The sequence below is a fragment of the Protopterus annectens genome, chromosome 5.part0 (assembly GCF_019279795.1).
Source record: "Protopterus annectens isolate FY-2018-M chromosome 5.part0, PAN1.0, whole genome shotgun sequence".
Taxonomy (NCBI): domain Eukaryota; kingdom Metazoa; phylum Chordata; order Ceratodontiformes; family Protopteridae; genus Protopterus; species Protopterus annectens.
This window is the reverse complement of record NC_056735.1, coordinates 232,337,184-232,358,140: the sequence shown is the minus strand read 5'-3', so window position 1 is coordinate 232,358,140 and position 20,957 is coordinate 232,337,184. Positions and strand designations below refer to the sequence as shown.

At 38.7% G+C, this 20,957-nt stretch overlaps 1 protein-coding gene across 1 annotated transcript in view; it reads right to left on the bottom strand.

Annotated features, from left to right (window-relative positions):
• LOC122802553 (zinc finger protein 420-like) overlaps positions 1-20,957 on the bottom strand; it is a 128,785-nt gene that overhangs the window by 69,458 nt on the left and 38,370 nt on the right. The window contains exon 3 of the mRNA XM_044072214.1: positions 9,875-10,087. Within this exon, the coding sequence (XP_043928149.1) occupies positions 9,875-10,087 (213 nt within the window). The remainder of the gene's footprint in view (positions 1-9,874; positions 10,088-20,957) is intronic.

The following is a 20,957-nucleotide window of genomic DNA, read 5'->3' as shown; positions in this document are numbered from 1 at the left end:
CACTTCCGTTGCAAACATTATACATCACAGACACCATTGAAACAATTGTAGTTGCAAACATTATGCATCACTTATAATCTATCCAGTCATTGTCAGTTAAGCATTATATGGATCATTCAAATCCTGCCTCTTAAACCTCATTCCTTCTCTGCATATATTGTTCCCACAATTCCCATTTTTTCCTATGAAATTTGCTCTGTCCCTTTTCTAAATATCCCAATTCCAGTTGTTTTATTTCTGTTACTATATTCCCTACTTCTGGTAAACTTGGTCTAGACTTTGATTTCCATTTTCTAGTAATTGCTTTTTTGGCAGACACCATAATTAGACTCAGCAAGACTTTACTATGTCTAGGCAATTCTGATTATGTATCATAGCTCAAAAAAATCATCTCCCCAGTAAATTCAATCTGCTCACCCAGCATCTCCAAAAGAGTGGTCTGCAGGGAATCCTTAAAGTCTGCCAGCTCATTACACTCCCAAAAAAATATGTTCCCAGCCACTTCTTTCATGCCTGTCACACCTCCAACATTTGCTATCCACCTGAGGAAAAATTCTTTGGAGATTACTTGGGGTATAAAAATATCTGTGTAAACACTTCCAGGCAAAGATCCTAAATCTTTTAGACATTGTTGCATATCTGGGAGATATACATATATCCCCCCCATTGTCTCTTTGTGAACTGCTTATCCAATCTCTCTTCCCAATCCTTCCTGAGCTCCACTGATTGATTCTTGTAATTATCATGGAATATTTTATATGCTCTGTTAATTATTCCTTTTTTTAAATCTACCCGTGCTGGTCTTTCATTTAGGATCCCCCTACTTCTTTCTCTTTCCTTATACTCTGATATCAATCCTTGATAGGGAAGGCAATCTCCAACTTGCAGTCCAAGTAAATTCTTGACCTCTTCCCATTCTATTAACTTTCCCTTTCTAGCTATTTGTTCCCAGTACCTTGGCTCCTTTACCAGTTTTCTCCAATAAATTCCAACTCCCTCTTGCCTATTATCTGTATCCCTAACCACAGTCATCCATATTGGCAGAATCTCCTTTCTCCATTCCCATGCTGGTTTAGTTCTTAGAATACTACCTGCTATTTTATGAATATAATATTCTGTATGATTTTTGATGTTCTCCTTAAGAGTCTGCATCCAAAATTCCAATCTCTCCTTATTTCTTGAGCTCCCCCCCGTATCATCATCATTCCTTTCCACTTTGAATTAACAGTTTTCTGCTTGTGCTATGTATAAGAGCATTAACTGTGTTGCTCTAAAATACTCCCTCAAATTGGGTAATCCTAGTCCGTCTTGTTCTATTGGAAGGATCAGCTTATCCCATTTGACCCTTGCCATCTTCCCTTCCCAGATAAAATCCTTCTACTCTTTTTTTAATTGCCATCCACAGCTTCTCCTCGGGTTGATAAAAATATGCCTGACCTGTGTAAAAGACTAAACAATCTAAAAACATTTTAATTGCTTGAATCTTAGTAGCCATATCCATATAACCAAGGTTCCAGTTTCTCAGCTTTTGTATCACCTTCGGTTTAGTCTTTTCCAACGTATCTTTTGCTGCCACAATAGAGTCATTCTAATCCATTCTCCTAAATACTTCATTTTATCATGTCCCCATAAATATGGATATTGCTGGACCAATTTATGTGTGGGTACATAATTTACCGCTATTGCCTTTGTTTTAGCTTCATTAATTTTATATCCCGAGAAGATCTGAAACTGTCTTAAAATGTTCCACACCACTGTAATGTCCCTTTCTGGTTTTGTCATGTATAAAATAATATTATCTGCAAATACAGCCAGGTTTTCTTGACTACCCTACCAATTATATCCTTGAATTTCTGAGTCCTTTATTTTCTTTGCCAGTGGTTTCAAATATAATGCAAACATCAAAGAAGACTCCACACACTTTAATTTTCACCTCCATTCCCTCATATGTACTCCTAATCAACCTTATAATTGTATCAGGGAAAGCAAATGCTTCCATTGCCCTGCTCATGAAGTCCTAGTCTACTCTGTGAAATGCTTTCTCTGCATCAAGACCCACCAATAACAGTGCTATTTTCTTACATTCTGCTTCCCTCTGGAGCATCAGTGTTCTGTTAATATTGTCAAATATTTGTCTCCCCTCCACAAAACCACACCGATCCATATCTATCAATGTTGGTATCACTTTTGCCATTCTTTTAGCCATTACAAACACTTTATAATCATGGTTTGGTATTGAAACTGGCCTGTATGAAGCTAGATCTGATAGATCTTTACCCTCTTTAGGTATTACTGTTACCACCGCCTTCTTCCAGGATGCTGGTACTTCTTCTCCTCTTAAAATACTGTTAAAACAAAACCTTCCAGATCTTCATCAGTTTTTTCCCTCCTAGCTTCCAGACTTCCACAGGAATACCATCTGTTCCTGGGCACTTACTTTTATGTAGCTTGGTTATACATAGCCAATTTTATCGCATCTCTTCCTATCCTAACTCTTAGTAATTGAGCCTCACCTCCCTCTAACTTTGGCATATTTAATTCTTCCATAAACATTTCCATTTGTACTTTTTCTTGATTTCCATATTTCTCTGCTTTATTACTTCTACAGGATCTTGTTATCTTCCTTGTTATAAGCTCCCTAAGCTTGTTTACAGAATCATAGAAGTTACTAGGCTACTGGCCCTGAGGCCTTTATGAGTCTAGGCAAGAATTTTGCCCTTGTTCCAACAAGTCAGCACCTGATGCCTCTGTCTAGCAGGGACACGGGTGGCATCCCATGGGTGTACTCCCTGTTCACCATGCAGCTAGTTAAGGTTGCGCTTAAAAAGCGTTAATGACATACTCTGCTTGACATGGAGAGGAAGTCTATTCCACTGAAAGGGGAGTTTCTAGGACACAAACCTGTCCCGCAAACAAGACCCATTGATGTCACAGACCAGGTTGAGGAAGCACGTGCGGATTCCTTCAGTGGGGCTTGACTTGCAGATTTGCAGCAGTCCCATTAAGGTGGGGTCTGACATTGCTTTGTATGCCAGAGAGAGGTCATCTCTGAGCAGTCTGTATGAGACTGAGTAGAGGTTCAGAACTTTTAGCCTATCTGTGTAGGGTACATGTTTGAGACCCTGGATTCTCCTGGTGAGAAACCTCTGTGGTCTCTCCAGCTGCTGCATGTATTTTGCGAGCTACATGCCGAAAGGGGCATTGTACTCGATAATGAGTCTTATAAGGAAAGAATATAGGGATGTTATGACCTCCTTGTCCATGGATGATATACCCTTTATAATGAGATGGGCCAAGTAGAAAGCTTTCCATAGAACAGAGGCAATATGGTAGTCAAAAGTCAGTTTGCTATCAACCTGGGTGCCCATGTCCCTCACAACTCATTTCATGCTTAGGACCTTGTTATTAATGTGATAATTTGTGGGGATGTCACTCTCCCCAAAGGGGATAATGATGCATTTTTTAGCATTCAGTTTGAGGCCTTGTTTCTGTTACCAGTTATTTGTTTGGGTAAGACCCTCTTGGAGGATGTCCACATCACTAGGGGAATTGATGACAGTGCCCAGCTTGCAGTCATCTGCAGACTTGGTCAGCCATAGCTCACTGGTTTTGGCCTGCACCTCAGAAAAGTATATCCCAAACAACAGAGGCCCCAAGACCGATCCCTGTGGTATACCGGTCATTATGGGTTGATTGCTTGAGATGGCTTCCCCTATTTTAACTAGGTGGGTTCTATCAGTGAGCTGGTTTGCTACCTATCTGGAAACATATGGATTGATGCCTAGTTGAGAGAGTTTATCTATTACACCTGAGTGGGGAATAGTGTTGAAGGCTTTGGCCAGTTCAAGGTATGTGGTGTGCACCGTCTTCTCCTCATCCATGGCTTTGGTGACTGTCTTAAAGAAGTCGACCAAATTTAACAGACATGACCTCCCCTTAATGAAACCAAACTGTGTGGGATCAAGTGTTTGGACGTTGCCAATGACCTTGTTAATGAGGTCCATGATAATTCATTCCATGGCCTTGCAGATTAGGCTAGTTAGGCTGATGGTTGTATAATTTCCTGGATCAGTGGATGCTCCACCTTTGTGTAAAGGGATGACAGTGGCTTTCCTCCACTCAGCTGGGATGAAGCCGGTACTCAGGCTTTGACTGAATAGAGTGCCTAATGGTGCGGCAAGTTCCTGCCTGAGTTCATGTAGGATGCAGCCTGGGATGTTATCAGGTCCCATGGAGGTTGTATTTTTTTGTCTTTGAAAGGGCAGTGATGACTTGCTCCCTAGAGATAATGGAAAGGGGCAGGTGGTGGAGATGTCCTGATTTACGGATGGGGGGACAGAGGGGTGAAGTTTTCACTGAACCTGTCTGCCAGCAGGTTGATTATATCTACGGCATTTGCATGTGTGGCATCCTTGACCACCAGTTCTGAGCAAATCTGAGTGCTTCCTTTCAGACTGTGGACATATGTGAAGAAGGCCTTATGAATGTATTTAGTAGATGTGACCAGTCTGGACTCGAAAAAAGCCTTAACTTGTTACTGGATAACCCATAGGGTTGCAACCTAGTCATTTCCTTATGCAAGTAGGGGAAAAAATCACACTGATTTTTCTTTTGTCATATTCTCTTAACCAGACATTTCTTCTCTCCCACTTCTCCTCTCTTCCCCCTTTTTTTTTTTACATTGCAGTGCCTACATTTCTTAAAACTGAACAAAGAAAAAGAGAAAAGAAGGGAGGAAAAAAAAGCACCCATTTATATTAGTATCCCCATTGCATTTTTAAAAAAATAAGAAAATTTTACTTGAAGTCTAATGGTTTTGTCTTATCTTTAAAGCCCTCCCAGCTGGGAAACCCCCTGATTGCTTTCAGAGAACATTATGTCCTAGGCAATTTCTCATTTCTTTCATTTCTTTTCCCTTAGCCAGTCCCCTTCCACCAGACTGTCTCCAGTTTCTCTTTATCAGATTGTCTCCATGTAGACATGAGAACCAGACAGCTAGTTTCTCTTTATCAGAATGCTTCCATGGAAACATGAAGATGAGCTGCAGAATTGCTACTAAGTATACATGCATTTGCTAGACAAAAGGATCCATAATATTCAATATTCTTTTTTATTTACCCTCTTAAAAAACTAATCAATCTCCTTACTATAGCCACTTCCCTATGCAAGAATAAAAAAGCACATTAATTTTAAGTTTGTCATGCCTTTTTAACCAGGCTTTTTTTTACACTGCATTGCCTATATTTCTCAAAACTGTACAAGAAGAAAGAGAGAAAAGGGGAGAAAAAGAAAACAGCAGCATGTGTTTACAATCCTAATTACACTAAAAAATAGTGTGAAAAGAAAACCATACACCATAAATACAGTACCATTAAGAAAAGAAAATGTTTTCTTTACTGACAGTTAGCGTTCTTCCCTCTCTTCACCTCCCCAAAGCATTTTTCCGAACATTAATGACATGAAGTAAGGCATATACTTTAGAGTCCCTCACAAATCCAAGAAATTTTGAAAAAGTCCAATATTTCCAGATTTTCTTATTCTGTCATATTTCACATATATAATTATTACATTGTAATCCCACACTGATTTACTGGCTTTATTACTGTTCTTCCCCCATTGCCCAGATCCTGTCTCTGCTTCATTTCCAAAGTATTCTCAGTTCTTCTAGTCAACTCTCATGCTCCCTTCCTTCTCTCCAATATTTTCTATTTGAAATAATGGAAAATATTTCACAAGTGCAATCTCTCTGCAGTCTTTATTACCAGAAGAACCTCCTTCTGTTTCACAGCTCACTTTTTGTTGGACACATTTTTTATTTCCTCCTTATGATGCACTTCATCAAATAATGATTTTGTCCCTACTAGGAAGAATACCTTAAAGACAGCTGGATTCAGCAATTTGAATCTCACACCTGCACCTTGTCATTCCCTGAATAGTGGAATACATTTACTCCTCTTCTGCCTGGTGTACAGTGAGTAATCATTCTCCACAAACATTCTGCTGTCTCCCACTTTTAGTATTTTGTCCTTCTGCCACAGTTTTGTCAGAATCAACTGCTGCTGTTGGTAGGATAGCATCTTCACTATCAATAATCTAGGTTGCTTTCTTATGGCTAAGTTTGGAGCATACAAATGATGTGCCCTTTCACCTAACAACCCTGCTGTGGAATACCAGTCCAGTTGCTTATTTGTGCTTTCATAAAATTAATGCAGTCTGTTCCTTCCAGCTTTTCTGGTGTAGCAGAAAATCTCAGGTTTTCCCTACATGCTCTGTCCTCTAATTCTATTATTTTTTGAAACATCTCTTCCTGAGCAGCCTCATATTCAGCCAGCCTTTTCTTCATTTTGACCTCTGATTTCTGCAGCTTTATCATCTCAACTGAATATCGGTTTAAAGCTTCCTCCACTTTTTCCACCCTTTTGTTGTTTGTGTTTATATACTCCATCAGTGTTTTATTTAGTTTAACCAGGTCTGTATGCAGTTGTCTTATATCTTCCTGTAGGTCAAAGGAAGTCATGTCTGAAGGTTGCATTGTTTTTTGATGATCAGCTGCAGAAATTTCCCCAGTCAGTGTTTCTTTCTCAATTTTTGTAGCTGATTTTTCCAGGTCTTCTATATTTCTTTATTCCTGGCATCCAGGCAGTGGACTTACCCAGTTACTGAAATTTACCCATAAACACAAGTCTACTGGCATTCTCTGCTGAGTTTCTGTTTTCACACTGGGAGAGCTAGAAACAAGCTGTTACTCAGTGTACAGCCATCTTGGAAGTCCAAAAGCTTGCTCAAATATTTCTGATACCATTTGACTTGTATATGTGAAGCAAGGCAATCACTAATGGGTTTGAAGATGCCTTGTATGCTAGACACTGGTTATTTCTTAGCAGTCTGTAAGAGACTAAATATCATGATATAGGTCTTTGAGGCAGCTCGTGTAGGACATATTGTTTAGGCCTTGTATCCTTTTTGTAACATATCTCTGCAGGCATTCTGGTTGTTGCAAGTGCCTGAAGAGATACATGCCAAAATGGGTATTATACTCAATGACTAGACTAATGAGAACTGAGTAAAGGGAGACAATGACATCCTGGGATGTAGAAACAATTATTTATCAGCTATGCAGTGTAGAAAGACTTCCTTACCACAGTGGGCACATGTTGGCCAAAAGTTATGCCTTCCTTACCACAGTGGGCACATGTTGGCCAAAAGTTATGTCACTGTCCACATTAGTTACTAAATTCTGAACTAATGGGCTGACTCTTGGGAGTGGTATTGTCAATGTCATAGCTTCCCAAGGCAATTGACTTTCCAAAGGAGACAATAATTATTTTTTTGGCATTTAGCTTTAGTCCATGAGTCTGGCACCAGTTATTTGTTTGGGGAAAGCTTTCCTATAGGATAGCTGAATCTTTTGGGGATTTGATCTCCTAGCTTGCAGTCATCTACAAAACTAGACAGAGCCCTTTCTTATTGGCTTTTACTTCTGAGAAATAGCTCCCAATCAGAGGAGGCCCAGCAATGAATCCTGGAGGACTCCACTGGTGATCGTTCATTTTGTGGAAGTAGATTTCACTATTTTGATCTCCTGAAATCCTATCTGTGACCCAGCTACGAATCCAGTGGGTGGTGAAGGGGTTTATTCCCTAACATTTCTTACTATGCCTCAGTCGGGGATTATGTCAAAAGTCTTGGCTGGGTAGGTAGGTGATGTGTACCATTTTACCCTTGTCTACTATTTTGGTTGGCATTGTGAAAAAAGAGACAATGGGGACAGATGCATGCCATCCCTGGCAAACCAGCATGGTCTGTCAATCACGGCCTCTCAATCTGACAAATATTGGGCCCCCTTCACATGATGCCAACACTGCTTGTAAGGGGTGTTAAAAAATTTAGCTCCAGGTGTCAAATATGCTAGGTATACCATTGATTTTACCAACATAATCCTCCTAAATGTTATTCATCTTACACATGGCCCAATACAAATGCAATAAAGATAAAAACTACCCATTTTAAACCTAATCTCCCCATCTTTTATACTACAATACACTGTGCCTATTTTCCTCAGATTTAATCTTGATCCCACACAAATGAAACACAACATCAAGCAAATCCTTTTTAGCTGTGTAGGATTTACCTAAAACATAACCATATAACAAGGTAAGTGGGGTTAAGATTTTTAAGTGTTACAGAGTACACCTCACAGATATTACAGCTTCTTCTATAGTGTGGTAAAGACCTATGACTTGTTTTTTTCTACTTGTGTGTTATGGACAAACAAACACTTTTTAAAAAGTGTACCTTGTATGTGCTTAGTCAGTTTGTTGTTTGCCTGGGGGTTGTTACTACATTTTTCTTGTCCCATATAACTGCTGACACTTTTATCTTATCAGACAAATACTCTAATTTTTCTCTTTCAATACCTTAAAAGCATTAAAAACTTTCAGGGTGTCTTCCATTCTGACATGTAATAATGTTGGGCACTGTACCTTTTCAGGTTCTATCAGACATTCTGTTCACAGTCAGGATAAATGAAATGATCCACAGTTTACAGTTCTCACTGAAGCTATTCTGAAGAAAGATGTTCCCTGGTGGTTTGGTGGCTGGAGTTGCACCATTTCACAAACAAATAACTAAAATTTATTTGTGACACCATGTAACATTTGGTATTTGAAAATACAAATAAGATGACACAGCTTCTTGCGAACTTCATCAGCTTTATTTTCAGACTGTGCAGTACAGCACAGGGAACTAGACCACGTGATATACATGCAGGACTTTGATAAAAGTTAAGAACAGCTACATTTTTAAAGATCTAAGCATTTTTCTTACACCTCCCAACTTTAGTTACTTTCTCTGCACTCTTTCTATGGTCACAAAATTATATTACATGATTTCAGTCCATTGCCTTCTGGTATAAAGGAAGCACCCCGTCAACCACAGCATTTCATGCCATTTCAGTCTCATCTGCTCACTTGCCTGCAACAGGAGAGCTGGATTGTCCCTTAACAATAAGCGAAAAGCTCCAGAGATCCAACAATAAGCAAAAGGCTCCAGAGATTCAATAGCTTTAAAACCCCAGTCAGAAGGCAGGATGGCAGGGCTACAAACATCTTGGTATGTAGGCTTCTCCTGGGCCAAAATCTTACATGGAGTGGAACACATCATAGGACAGTCAGGAAGACAAATTCCTAAGAACAGTACTGTGAGATGTAAAGCAAACTCGTCACTGGGTGCACTGAGGAAGCTGAATAGCCAATAAATGCCACACACGGTGATAAATGGATAAGTCATGCTTTACTTACAAGTGGTCATGAGGGAATCATTTTATTTAGAGGAAAATATACTTGGAATAAAGAAAAGTTGTGTTTGGGGTGTATCTTTCCCTTAAATATGATGATCATTCAATGAACAAACATTTCAAACAGATGGGGCAAAAGCAGTAAAAAAAATCCAGATAATGAACCCTGTAGTATTTCACTTTTAAGCATAAATGCACAATGATTGATCTGCATTTTTAACAATTTAATTATTTATGAAACTACTCAAACACTATAAACTATTGTGTCCCTTTTGTGCTTCAAGTCTCCTGTATAGAACCAAGTTATATAAAACCAGAGGTATCCACCAGACAGCCAATCATTGCGTGCCAAATCATAATTGAGTCTTTAGATACATAACTTCACTTTAAAAACTTTTTTTGTTGCATGAACCAGAGTTTTTCTGAGATTACCACCATGCTTTTAGAAGATTATGCTTCAGTTTACTACTCCTTACCTCTTCTGCATCAGTAAGAAAAATATTTCAGTTTATTCATTACTCCCTGCTTATTCTGCATCAGTATAACAAACACAAGTGTGCTGCTCTAGCATTCACTTACTGCTGGAGACTACCCCAAGCTGATCCATCTGTTGTGCATCTTCACATTCCTCCACCTCTGCAGAGGACTCTTCATCACCTTCCACTTCTGCTAGTGACTCTTCATCACCTTCCACCTCTACTGGTGACTCTTCATCATCATCCACCTCTGCAGGTGACTCTTCTTCATCCTGGTCAAACAGCAACAATAGCTGCTCCATTGGAACATTATATCCTAAGTATGAAAAAACAACAAAAAAATGATTGTGGCAAATGTAATTTGAAACAAGGATTGATTAACTAACTAAAAAAAATGATGGTTTGGGTAATGGCTAAATGCATGCATTGGCCAACCCCAGAGCCAGATAAATAATTCATAACTATATCTATACACAGTCAAAACCTTAAGGAATATTACCTATTTTTGAAACAAAATCATTATTTTCCATATTTTCAAATTCATTGAACTATGTATTTACATTCCCACATGTACCTTGTAATACAGTACTGTCATCTAGTCAAACAGTTCTGTTGTACATGTTATTTTCATAACTACATTTGTCAATTATCAATACTCTTTCTATACTTACATAGTCCTACTTATTTTGTTGTCTCCATTCTTCCACAACTTTTTTCTAATAAAATTATACATATCTCTGGACAAGTTGTTTAAATTACAAATATAAAATGCTAGCATAGTTACATCTTACATGTCCAGCACATAGCCTATATTCCTGCCACAAGTCAGTGCCTGTGTGGAGCTTGAAAGTTATTTCTTTACATATCATTAAGGATTCGTTCAATTGCCTTTGTTTCATCCAAGAAACATTCTGAACAATTAACTAATATAAATTGTCCATAGAAATATTTAAATTACCGTTGCCTTTTTGGCCCAGACTGTAGCTGAAAAAGGTCCAAGGACCGATTCACTTAGACAATAAATAAGTAATAAAAACAGAATGAGGCTTTCTTTAACTGTTACTTTTTCCCCATGAGCATGGAGGCTACACTATTAGAGCAGAGATGTACAGCAAGTTGTTAGATGAGCTGCAATGGAGCCATTCCTGGGAATCTATGATAATATTAAAGTGGGTTTGACAGCATCAGGCCGAGGTCAGATTATAAATACACTAGAAGGTGTTCCCTCTTAAGTTAGTATGTGGATGTGAATCTTTAAATAGTACAGCTATGGTTAAGAATACCGTTCTCTGTAAAATAGATCTGCACAGTAAAATAGCCAAGTCACAGTGCAAAGTGTCAAAAACGATGAACATCTCCCAAGAATGAACAAAGTCGGCAGTTAAAAGGCGGATATTTATTTTGACAAAACATTTCATTTTAAGCCTCATCAGTACACAGGGCATGGAAAAATTAAACTGTCCCAAGCATACAACTTCAAATGCAATGCAATTCATAAGTCTAATAACCAATGTCTGCAGCTTCTGTAACTGTTTTATAAACCTGCAGCCAGATCTCTAAAACTGTGCCTCAATTTTATCTTCTTTCCAAGAAACATCCCAGTTCAGTATTGCAAAACAAAAAAAAAAGTGTCTGGTTACCTCTGAAACTACACAGAGCTGAAGTATTGCACATAAAACTAACACTTTCACATTCAAAATTTAGAAAAAAAGAAAATTATGGATCTTTATAAATGCCTTCACTGATATAGTATAATACCATTGTAAAATACTGTTGTCACTTGACTGAACCTAGTAACATTGTGGCAGGAACTGGAAGTATTTTATCCTTGCACTACAGAAAGACAGGGTGACAGATCTGTTTTGAGTATTGCATCAAAGTGCATTTTATAATGTTCAGTACACTGTTACAAGGGTATCTGTTTGATCTGGTTGCTTTTCAGTGAACTATGGTCCAACAGGCTCACTTAGCTGAATGGACTCAAATGTAAAGCTTTAATAACTTACCAGTTAAATTGTTAAGGGGGCAGGGAATGAAGTCTCCCTGCATGGAAAGCAGACATTAGCATATGAGTTTGTGGTTCCCTGAAAGGCAACCGACAACCAAATCATATAGATTTATACTTTATGTATGTCATTCAAAACTGAAATCAAACCAAATAAAATGTAATTTTCAATATACATAACATACAACTAGAAATGTGTTGTAAAAGAATGTTCAGAGATAATGAGGTATTTATTCTACATGTGCGAAACAAACACCTATGTGATGTGGAATGTCATACTTTTAGCAAACTATACACATATCCTTGAATTCCACTACAGTTTCTGAAAAAATAACTTAAAAGACATAACATAAATAAATCTAAATATTTTGTGAACAAAAGCCATTAAAACTATACAAATAGCAATATTATCAGTAAGAAGTATTCTTTACATGACAATAGTCTATGCATTCAGTCTTTCCATAAATATTGTATTATATTATACAGTAGTAGCTCGTTAACATTCAAAAACATGCATGCTGATTGGTCGGCTCAACAAGTGTGCCCATTGTAAATCCAGTACATACCAATAGAAAAAAGTCCAGTCACCTAGACTCTCTTCTATTAATGTACGTTAAGGCTTTGCAGTTTTCTTGAGCATAGAGGTCAACTGGTACATATGGAGGGGAGACAAAATAAAAGGAAAATCGGGTACATTGTGCAAAACTAAAGAAATGTACCCGATGTGCAAAACTAAAGAAATGTACCAGATTTTCCTTATATTTTTACCTTTTCTGTCTCATACCTCTAAACTGTCCAGATTTCACAGTTTTTTTTTCAAAAAAATAAAAAAACGAAGCAATGGAGAGCTTTTCTCCGCTGCTTGCTTTCCAAAGCACTGATGTACTGTTTAAGCATAGGAATTCAAGTCCCACATGCATGCGCAGTACATCAACAAAGCTACAGAATATGGAAACAACATGGAAGAACACCACAATGCCATTATACAAAGACTTTATTTAAGAAAAGTAAGTAATTTCTTTCTTAAATAAAGTAATTGTGTAATAGCAACAACCGACTCCTGGGTGTGGTGTATTGAAGATTTACCCACGGTTGCTTTTGTTTAATCACTCGGGCTTTTCCCTCATAGTTAAACCACACCAACAGTGGGTAAATCCAGCACTACCCACACCCAGGTGTGGGTTATTGCTATAATATACCACTCCTGCTCATTAGTTATTGCTATATTATAATGCACCAAACCCAGAATTATATTTTTTTGCCAAACTTTCACAAACAAATTGTCATATCTTGGAAACTGTACAAGCTAGACATATATATATATATATATATATATATATATATATATATATATATATAGACTGATTTTGTTAAAAAGACATAAGTTTTCACAGGACAGCAAGAAATTCCTTTGTATGTCCATGTTTATAGGTAATTAAACAATATGAAAACATATGCTTAACTATATAATTAGTAATGTAAACAACACTAAATATCTCTCAAGATGTGCAAGTTTATGTGCAAATACCAAAGGCAGTTTTCTTCAACAACATTTAAGGTTTCAGCTGATGCCATGCAATAGTTTGTTAAGTCCCTTGGTTTTTGAAGTATTAAGAACATATGGAAATATTGCTTATTTTAATAATCACTAACAAGCAACTAGCAACATCTCCAGTATAATGAGATAGAAACAGACATTGACAATGAATATTCCCGTCTCTCACCATGGCATTTCACACCATACCTCTCAAAAGCTTTTAGCTATCTCAGTTAAAAAAAATAGGAACATAAATATGAAACTATGAATAATAAGTGGCAAACTGTAATTAATTTCTCAACAGCAAGACACCTTAGATTACCAATTATAGTGTAATTTTGTTAATAAAACTTTGCCCTTCCTAAAACTGTCTATTATTAGCTGGTAAGTCGCTTAGTTATAGAAGCCAGGCCCAAGAAAGGTCTGGAAGCCATAAGGAGCTATGGGTGTTAACTGGAAGTATACAGCTCACAAATTTAATTACCCGCAATAACTGAGAGACTATATAACTTTGAAGGCCACTCTACAAAGAGTAACTCTTGGTAAAAAGTACTGACATTTAACCTCCTTGATTATTACAGCCGAAAGCAGGCCAAAAGGCAAAGGCTGAGAAGGCTAAGTTCAGAAACACAAAGGTACCAAAGGACAACAGATTACAGACTCTGGTTGATGTGAGACACTGTTGTTGGCTACAAATTCCTCAAAGTGCAAGGGAAGAGTGAGGCAGAAGTACTACAGAGTATCCCACTATATGGGAGGTCCGCTAATTCTTGTTAGAGTTTCCACCTACTCCCCAGCAGTGAAACTGCATAGTGGATTATGGACATCTTGGCTGCATGTAATACCTAGACAGCATGAATTACATCTTGGGTATATAGCTAGGACTTCTGACTGTAACTTCCCATATAGGATGTTATATGCAACTGCTGACTGCAACAAGAACAGCATTATTGCTGGCTCATGACATGACCTGCCATTTCTGCCTAAGACCTGGCTCAGTTCCAGCAATGGGCTCCACCTGGCAGCCTTAATGCCTCCAGGTATCTCAGTCATTCAGCACCCTAGATGTGACAACATCAGAGGGGGGATATGTAACGATCAAAGCTAAGCAGGACTCAAGTTCCATAACTATATCCTTGGAACAAAAACTACAGGTTCCACCACTTTTACCATTTGCTTAAAAGCATGAGGGCATTTTTTCAGAAATTCATGGATTTCTTCACTGACTTAGTGTTGGTTCACTTAAGGCAGTTAGTGTTGGGTGCCTTAAACATCTGGCTTAATGACAATACTTGCTAAAGAATTTGCATCCATTATGAAGGGCTGTGGTTTCATTCAGGTTATTACTTCTGTTATTCTCCAGGGTAGTCATGTTTTGGTCTAGGTGCTCCAACTTGGAGTGGCTACATTGGGCATGGGATTGGGCATGGGGTTGGAACCAGTCTCTTGCTCTGACCACCACCAGGTCAGGTTTGTTTGATTATTTATTAGACTGCTTGCTTACATTTATTAACCAGGGCAGAGCACTGGTTTATATAGACACTTTGCAGACTCAAACCAGGAGCACTGTCTGGTAAAGTGGATAACTGTCTGAAATGTCAGGACCCATAATACTAAGACTGAATGACAAAACAACAGGTTTATATATACTAAGCCTGTGATTGCCATTTCTCAGTGTATTCCCTTTTTCCTGTAGTATGGAAATCTTGGAGTTGGCATATATGTATATAAGTTTGGGGGTGTGGAAGCTTGCCACCCACATCAGGAGGTGCGGGGGGCAGTTACCATACAAAAAAAGTTTAAGTGTGATGTTCGATATTTGCTCTTTTCCTGAGTTTTTGGCATGCTGGCACTTGGCATTATGAGTCCCAGCATTTCAATTGGGAGCCAGTTAAGTGACTCACTCAGTGTCACACTCTGGGCAAATGAAGGCTAAAGGGCACAAATGCTGGACTACATAAGGCAGCTTGTAAGCAGTTCACAGACTCAGTTCTCTGACAGCCATGTTCAGAAGTGAATTTCTTTTTCTTATTTCCTTCACTGTTCAGCTCGAGTCTAATGTTAATAATACCTTTCTGTCTCCTATGCTCAATGAAGTCCTCCAGAATTGCACTGCAGAAGATCTAGAACTGTTGGTCACATACGATAACATCTCAGAGCTGCAGGCTCTCAATCAGTTTGTCCCTGCGAATATGCCTTGTTCTCAGTGCTGTGAAGGAGTGACAGAATGATTCTGAGCTCCACTTGATGAGCAGTAGAAGGCAACAAATGGGGCACTGATGGCAATGTACCCACCTTTTAGAGGACAAATTATCATTGGCTCTACACTATTTATTTATTTAACATTTGTTAACCGGGAAAGTCCGACTTGAGCTAAGCCAATTTTCAGCGGAGGCCCGGGGAGAAATGCTCCAGATGCATGTCTTTGTAAATTGGGAGGAAACCCACACGAATACAGGGAGGACATGCAGACTCTGCACTGAAGGCACTCCAGCTGAGAATCAAATGGGAGAACCTCTTGCTGTGAGGCAACAATGCTACCACTGCGCCGTCCATTATGTATTCCAGATGCCAGTCAGAGACCTACCAATAGAAGTAATTTACTTGTTCAAGGACATCTCTGTTGTGAGGAATCGACCGGCTATGATTTTTCAGGTGATTGATAGGCCATGTTTTCTGGCTTGTCTGTTCATTCAGAAGGCTTTCACTTCATTTCACTTGACTGAGAACTGGCCATTCGATTTTTACACAGAGAAGGTGGGACTGACTAACTGAGAGGTACACTTGGAAGTGCACTGTAGGTGTGCACTTGTTCAATATAAAAATTTTCCAGAATGGACTTAAGATGACTTTGAAGACTAATTTCAAATTACATAAATGATATATATGTAATAAATAATTACAAATTAATGCAGCTACCTCCAAGATTCTGTTCCACTACATGTGTGAAGGATACTGGCCCTAAAAAGCAACAGATGTCTTGATTGGAGTTCTTAGCACCTTCCATTTTCTGAACTATTCAATCCTCTCTAACAGTGGGGAAATTCTATCCTTTTTTTAAAGGGAATATTGATTACCCAAATCCTCAAAAATTGGACCCAGGATACAGATTCTCTGAATAGCTACCACCTTGGATCCAGGTTCTTTGGATAGCTACCACCCTACCTCAAACCTTCCCTTCAAAAAGCAGGTTATTGAGAGTGTAGTATGCAAGCAGCTTAGATTGATTCTCAATGCTCATGAATTTTGAGATCCATTTCAATCCACATTCTGATCTTCCTACAGCAATAATACAGTTCTCACTGAAATAGTTAATGATCTTTCCACAGCAAGACATCAAAAGTGCTAATCCATCCTTGTCCACCTTGCTCCATCTGTCACGTTCAGCATGACTGACCATCTATTCCTACTTTAACTCATGAAGCCTTATTGTGAAACTATGAAACAATCCTTGACTTGTTTGTTTTTCTTCTACTTTTCAGGCCACACTCGAAAGTAGTAGGGTAGTATCTTTGTTTAACTTATCCTTTGCCTACTATCATAGCTGTAGGGTCTGGCAAGAGTCCATTTTGGATTCACTTTCATTTGATGTTCCCACTTAATGAGTTTGTATTGCGGCCAGGCTCACAATACTGTAGTTGTACTGAAGACACTCAATTCTACCCCTCCTTTTAACGGACTGTGGAGCACTCAAACAATATGACTGTCTGGAAGACACATTGGACTGGATGTCACTTAAAGGGGTCAAATTTAGTCCTTCCATGACTGTTTTTCTGGCCTTTCATACCACTTAAGAACCTTCACAGCTCCTGAAGTTATTCCCTGAATACCTTAGGCACAGAATGGATTTTGTGCCTAAGGTACATAATCTTAGTGTTCCATAATGATCAGTTGATATTGCAGAATCAGGAATCAGTTACTGTCCAGTTCTTTTGACATCAACTGAGAAACATCACCCATATTAAATACTTTGTCTCACTTGAGGACCTACTGACAGCTTTGCAGGCTTTGGTTATTTCTCATTTGGACTACTGCAATGGCTTTAATCCAAGGCTTCCAAATACTGAAGTCAATATGTTACAGAGAGTGAATATCTGGGCAGCAGGACTTGTACCAAAAGTCTTTAGATATAGTAATATAAGACAATCCTATGTATCATGCCTGGTTCCTCTATTGACATTAAATCAGTTTTAAAATTCTACTGGTAGTCTTTAAACCTCTATGCAACAAGGGTCTCAACTATATGAAAAAGCTGTTGGTGCCTTACTGGCCATCTTGTGCACTTTAATCAGCTGCCTCAGGGGTGCTAGCAATCCCCAAGTTTAGACTTGAGTCCTCTGGAGTCAGGTGTGTTTTCAATCTGAGCTTTTGGCATCTGAGATTCAATGTGAAAGTAGCTCCAGTAGTACGAGGCCCTAAAGGCCTACTTCACAAGTCACTATGGTTCTCCTTTTTGTCTTTGAAATTTTTAAGTACAACACATTTTAATACATAGCCTAAATGGTTGCATTGTCTGATCCCAAGATGGGCATTTTACTTCATACCTCTCAACCTATTAGAGGAAGAAATCTGAACAAAGCCATAACAAATGGAGGGGACAAAGGCCCAAAAATAGGGACAGTTTTTAAATATTCCTCTTGCAAACTTAGAAAGTTGATAGAATAACAGGTTTTGCATTAACAATGATCTTATAAAGGATATGAAGTTTAAAACTCACATTTCTGTCATTTTTTTACTTCAATTCTCCATGATTTGCCAATAATTTGCCAGAAAAACACAATTTTTGGAGAAACAGAACAAAATTATGAGGCAAAAATCTGGACAGTTGAGAGGTATGTTTTACTTCTACGTTATGCATTTAGGTTGTATAGTTATTAATTGTAACGTGTCTAATTTAAGCATGTAAATAAAGACTGGTTAATTCAAGAGCAGCACATTTCAATGAGTGGCTAACCAGCCACCAATGGTAAAATAAATGCAGTCAGAAACCTATACAGAAAGGATTTATTTAGCCACTGGAAGACCTACTTTACCTACAGCAAAGGAGACAAGCAACGGATCTGTTTTTATGAAAGCATACTATGAAGAGTTCTCTCTCTCTGATGCAAATAATGTCCACGAAATAAAACTAAAGGGCTAACAGACTGGTTTAAATAAAGTTCTAAAACCACTTTCAAGAGAAAATGTTGGCTAGCCCTAATGGACATGATCTCTCTGTGAATGAACAGATATGGTTCCCCAACAGATTCTGAATTCAGAAATAATGGCCACCAGAACCAATGTCTTTGAAGAGATGAACTTCTGAGCTGCTGAAATACAGTTCAAAAGGAGTACTGACATTCCTATTAGTCATTAAGTTTAAGTCTCAAGGAGAAAAATGCCCATTCAAAAGTAGACAAAATTTAGATCATCTCCACAAAACTGTTTTAACAGTCAGTAATGGGCCACAGTTCTACCCTCCAAAGGGTCATGATGCACAGAGATGCAGCAAACATTCAGTATGAGCATGGAGTGACTGAGATCCAAGTCAAACAGGTATCTGAGACAGGTCAGGGAAAAATTTAAACCTTTCCAAGTGAGATAGCAGTCCAGATGGAGAACCTTTCAATGTTGAATAAGTCTAATGTGTTGTGGAAAGCTTTCAAACAGCTTCAGTTACCTCCAAGATGCCTGCTGGAAGATCCGTCTGGAACACAGGCTCAAAAGGAGCAGTCAAGCCCTGAAATAAAGCTGTCAGTCACCCCAGCCAAAGGGGCATCAATGGCTTGTACTGAAACCATTTCCTGAACTTCTATGGACTTGGGGACCTGAAATCACATACTTCTATGCCAACAAATATAACAAGGATGAATTTTGTTCTTTTTAATCTGATATCTGAACAAGGATTTTTGTCTTTCTTTAATGGACTTCTGCAATGAGATGTAAAACCAGGGGAAATGTGGAAGGGCATACATGAATCTTCCCTGCTCAGCCATGAAAAACAAAGAGGAAACAGAGAGAGAAAGAATGTCAGCAGCAATTTCTCTTGCCCTATTAAAATGAGTAAACCAGGAAGAGAACTTTACTGCCCATTGAAGTGAACAGATCAGTCTCTTTTGAGTGCAACCCCAGAAGACTATGATGAGGCAGCATTTCCAGATCTTAGTTTCAGAACAGGACTGAAGTGGTGGCTTGTGGCATTTGTCAGCATCTTCATTTTCCCTATGGTGTAAATGGTTACCAGGGAGGCAATCACATCCACAGTCCATTGTCAGACCTGCATGACCTGTCTGCAATGGAAGTATAAGTGTGCGGGGAGTCCTGTTTGATCATTATGACATGATGGTCCTGTTTCTGATCTCAACAACCCTTTCAAACTTTTAAGGTAATGGACACTGTCTATAGCTCTAACCAGTTTACATGAAACCCATTCCCAGTTCAACTTTTCCTGAATAAGGGAGGATTCAAGTTGGAGTTTGCCAACCCATCAGAGGATCATCGGTTGTAAGGGCCTTTGTTGGGATCTCCTGAAGAAAGGGAAGGCCCACACTGATAATGATGGAAAACATCCACCACTTTATAACCCAAGATCTCAGGCAAGGGTCTGAGGGTATAGCAGCTTTGTAGCTACTGACACATTACAGGTGTGAAAACTTCATTACGAAAATCATAACTTAAAAAGATCTAAGAGGCACATGAAAGTCCAAGCTTGAACTTCTACTTTTTCTCTCACCCAGAATGTCAAGAGTATGACTTCCTAGGCCTTCTCCAAAGTAAAGAGAGGCCAGAGATTAAAAATGCTGAATTCTTCCTCAGTGAAGGAAGCCCTATGTGCTGAGCTCACAGAAGACTTTTCTCAGTTTATGGTGTCCCCAGAGCCTGCAGCAACAGGACTGTCTAAGAAATGGAAGTTACCAGGAAAACTGTCAGGAAATCAGTTGATCTGTCAAACAGAAGTAGTGGGAATTTATTTGCACAAATAATAAAATATAAAAAAAAAAAAAAATCACAGAAAACCATTTTTAGTGTCACTGATGTTGCACTTTTCCCCTGCTGCTCTGCAACCATGGAGTTGGTATATTTAAGTTGGATGGTGTGGAGGACTCCCCCTACATACCCTCAAAGCAATTTTTGTCTGAATGGCATTCACACTGATTGCATTAAGCAGATCAACACGATTCCATCTCTCAGTCGGGTCATCAAGTACAACTCACTCAGTTAGAGGACAAAATGAACTTTCCTAACCTGCAAAATTTGCTCCATCACAAGAAGCACTCTGGTTAACACTGTAGGTGTGGTGGACAGCTTGAATAGCAAATACTTTGTAATGAAAGTGATGACCATCTCAGCCACAGTAAACACAATGAATTTGTAGTGTAGATCCACAACAAAGATGTGCTAGGAGGCATTCCTTATGCCTAGCTACATTATTCAAATATCCTTAGCAGAAGAAATATTGCACCCTGAAGAGACAGGACTACAACTGTTGAGCTGGAAGACATATTCTCCTTGGAGATTGCATATCAGTAGATGTTTCAGTGCCTGAAGCTTAAGAATGATAACAGCTTCTTCTTTGAAAACTGGGGTACTCTAAAAGAAGAGGATGGAGCTCTGGGCATCATGAAGGTACTCCATTATTACTGTAACTACTAAATGTTAATCTTA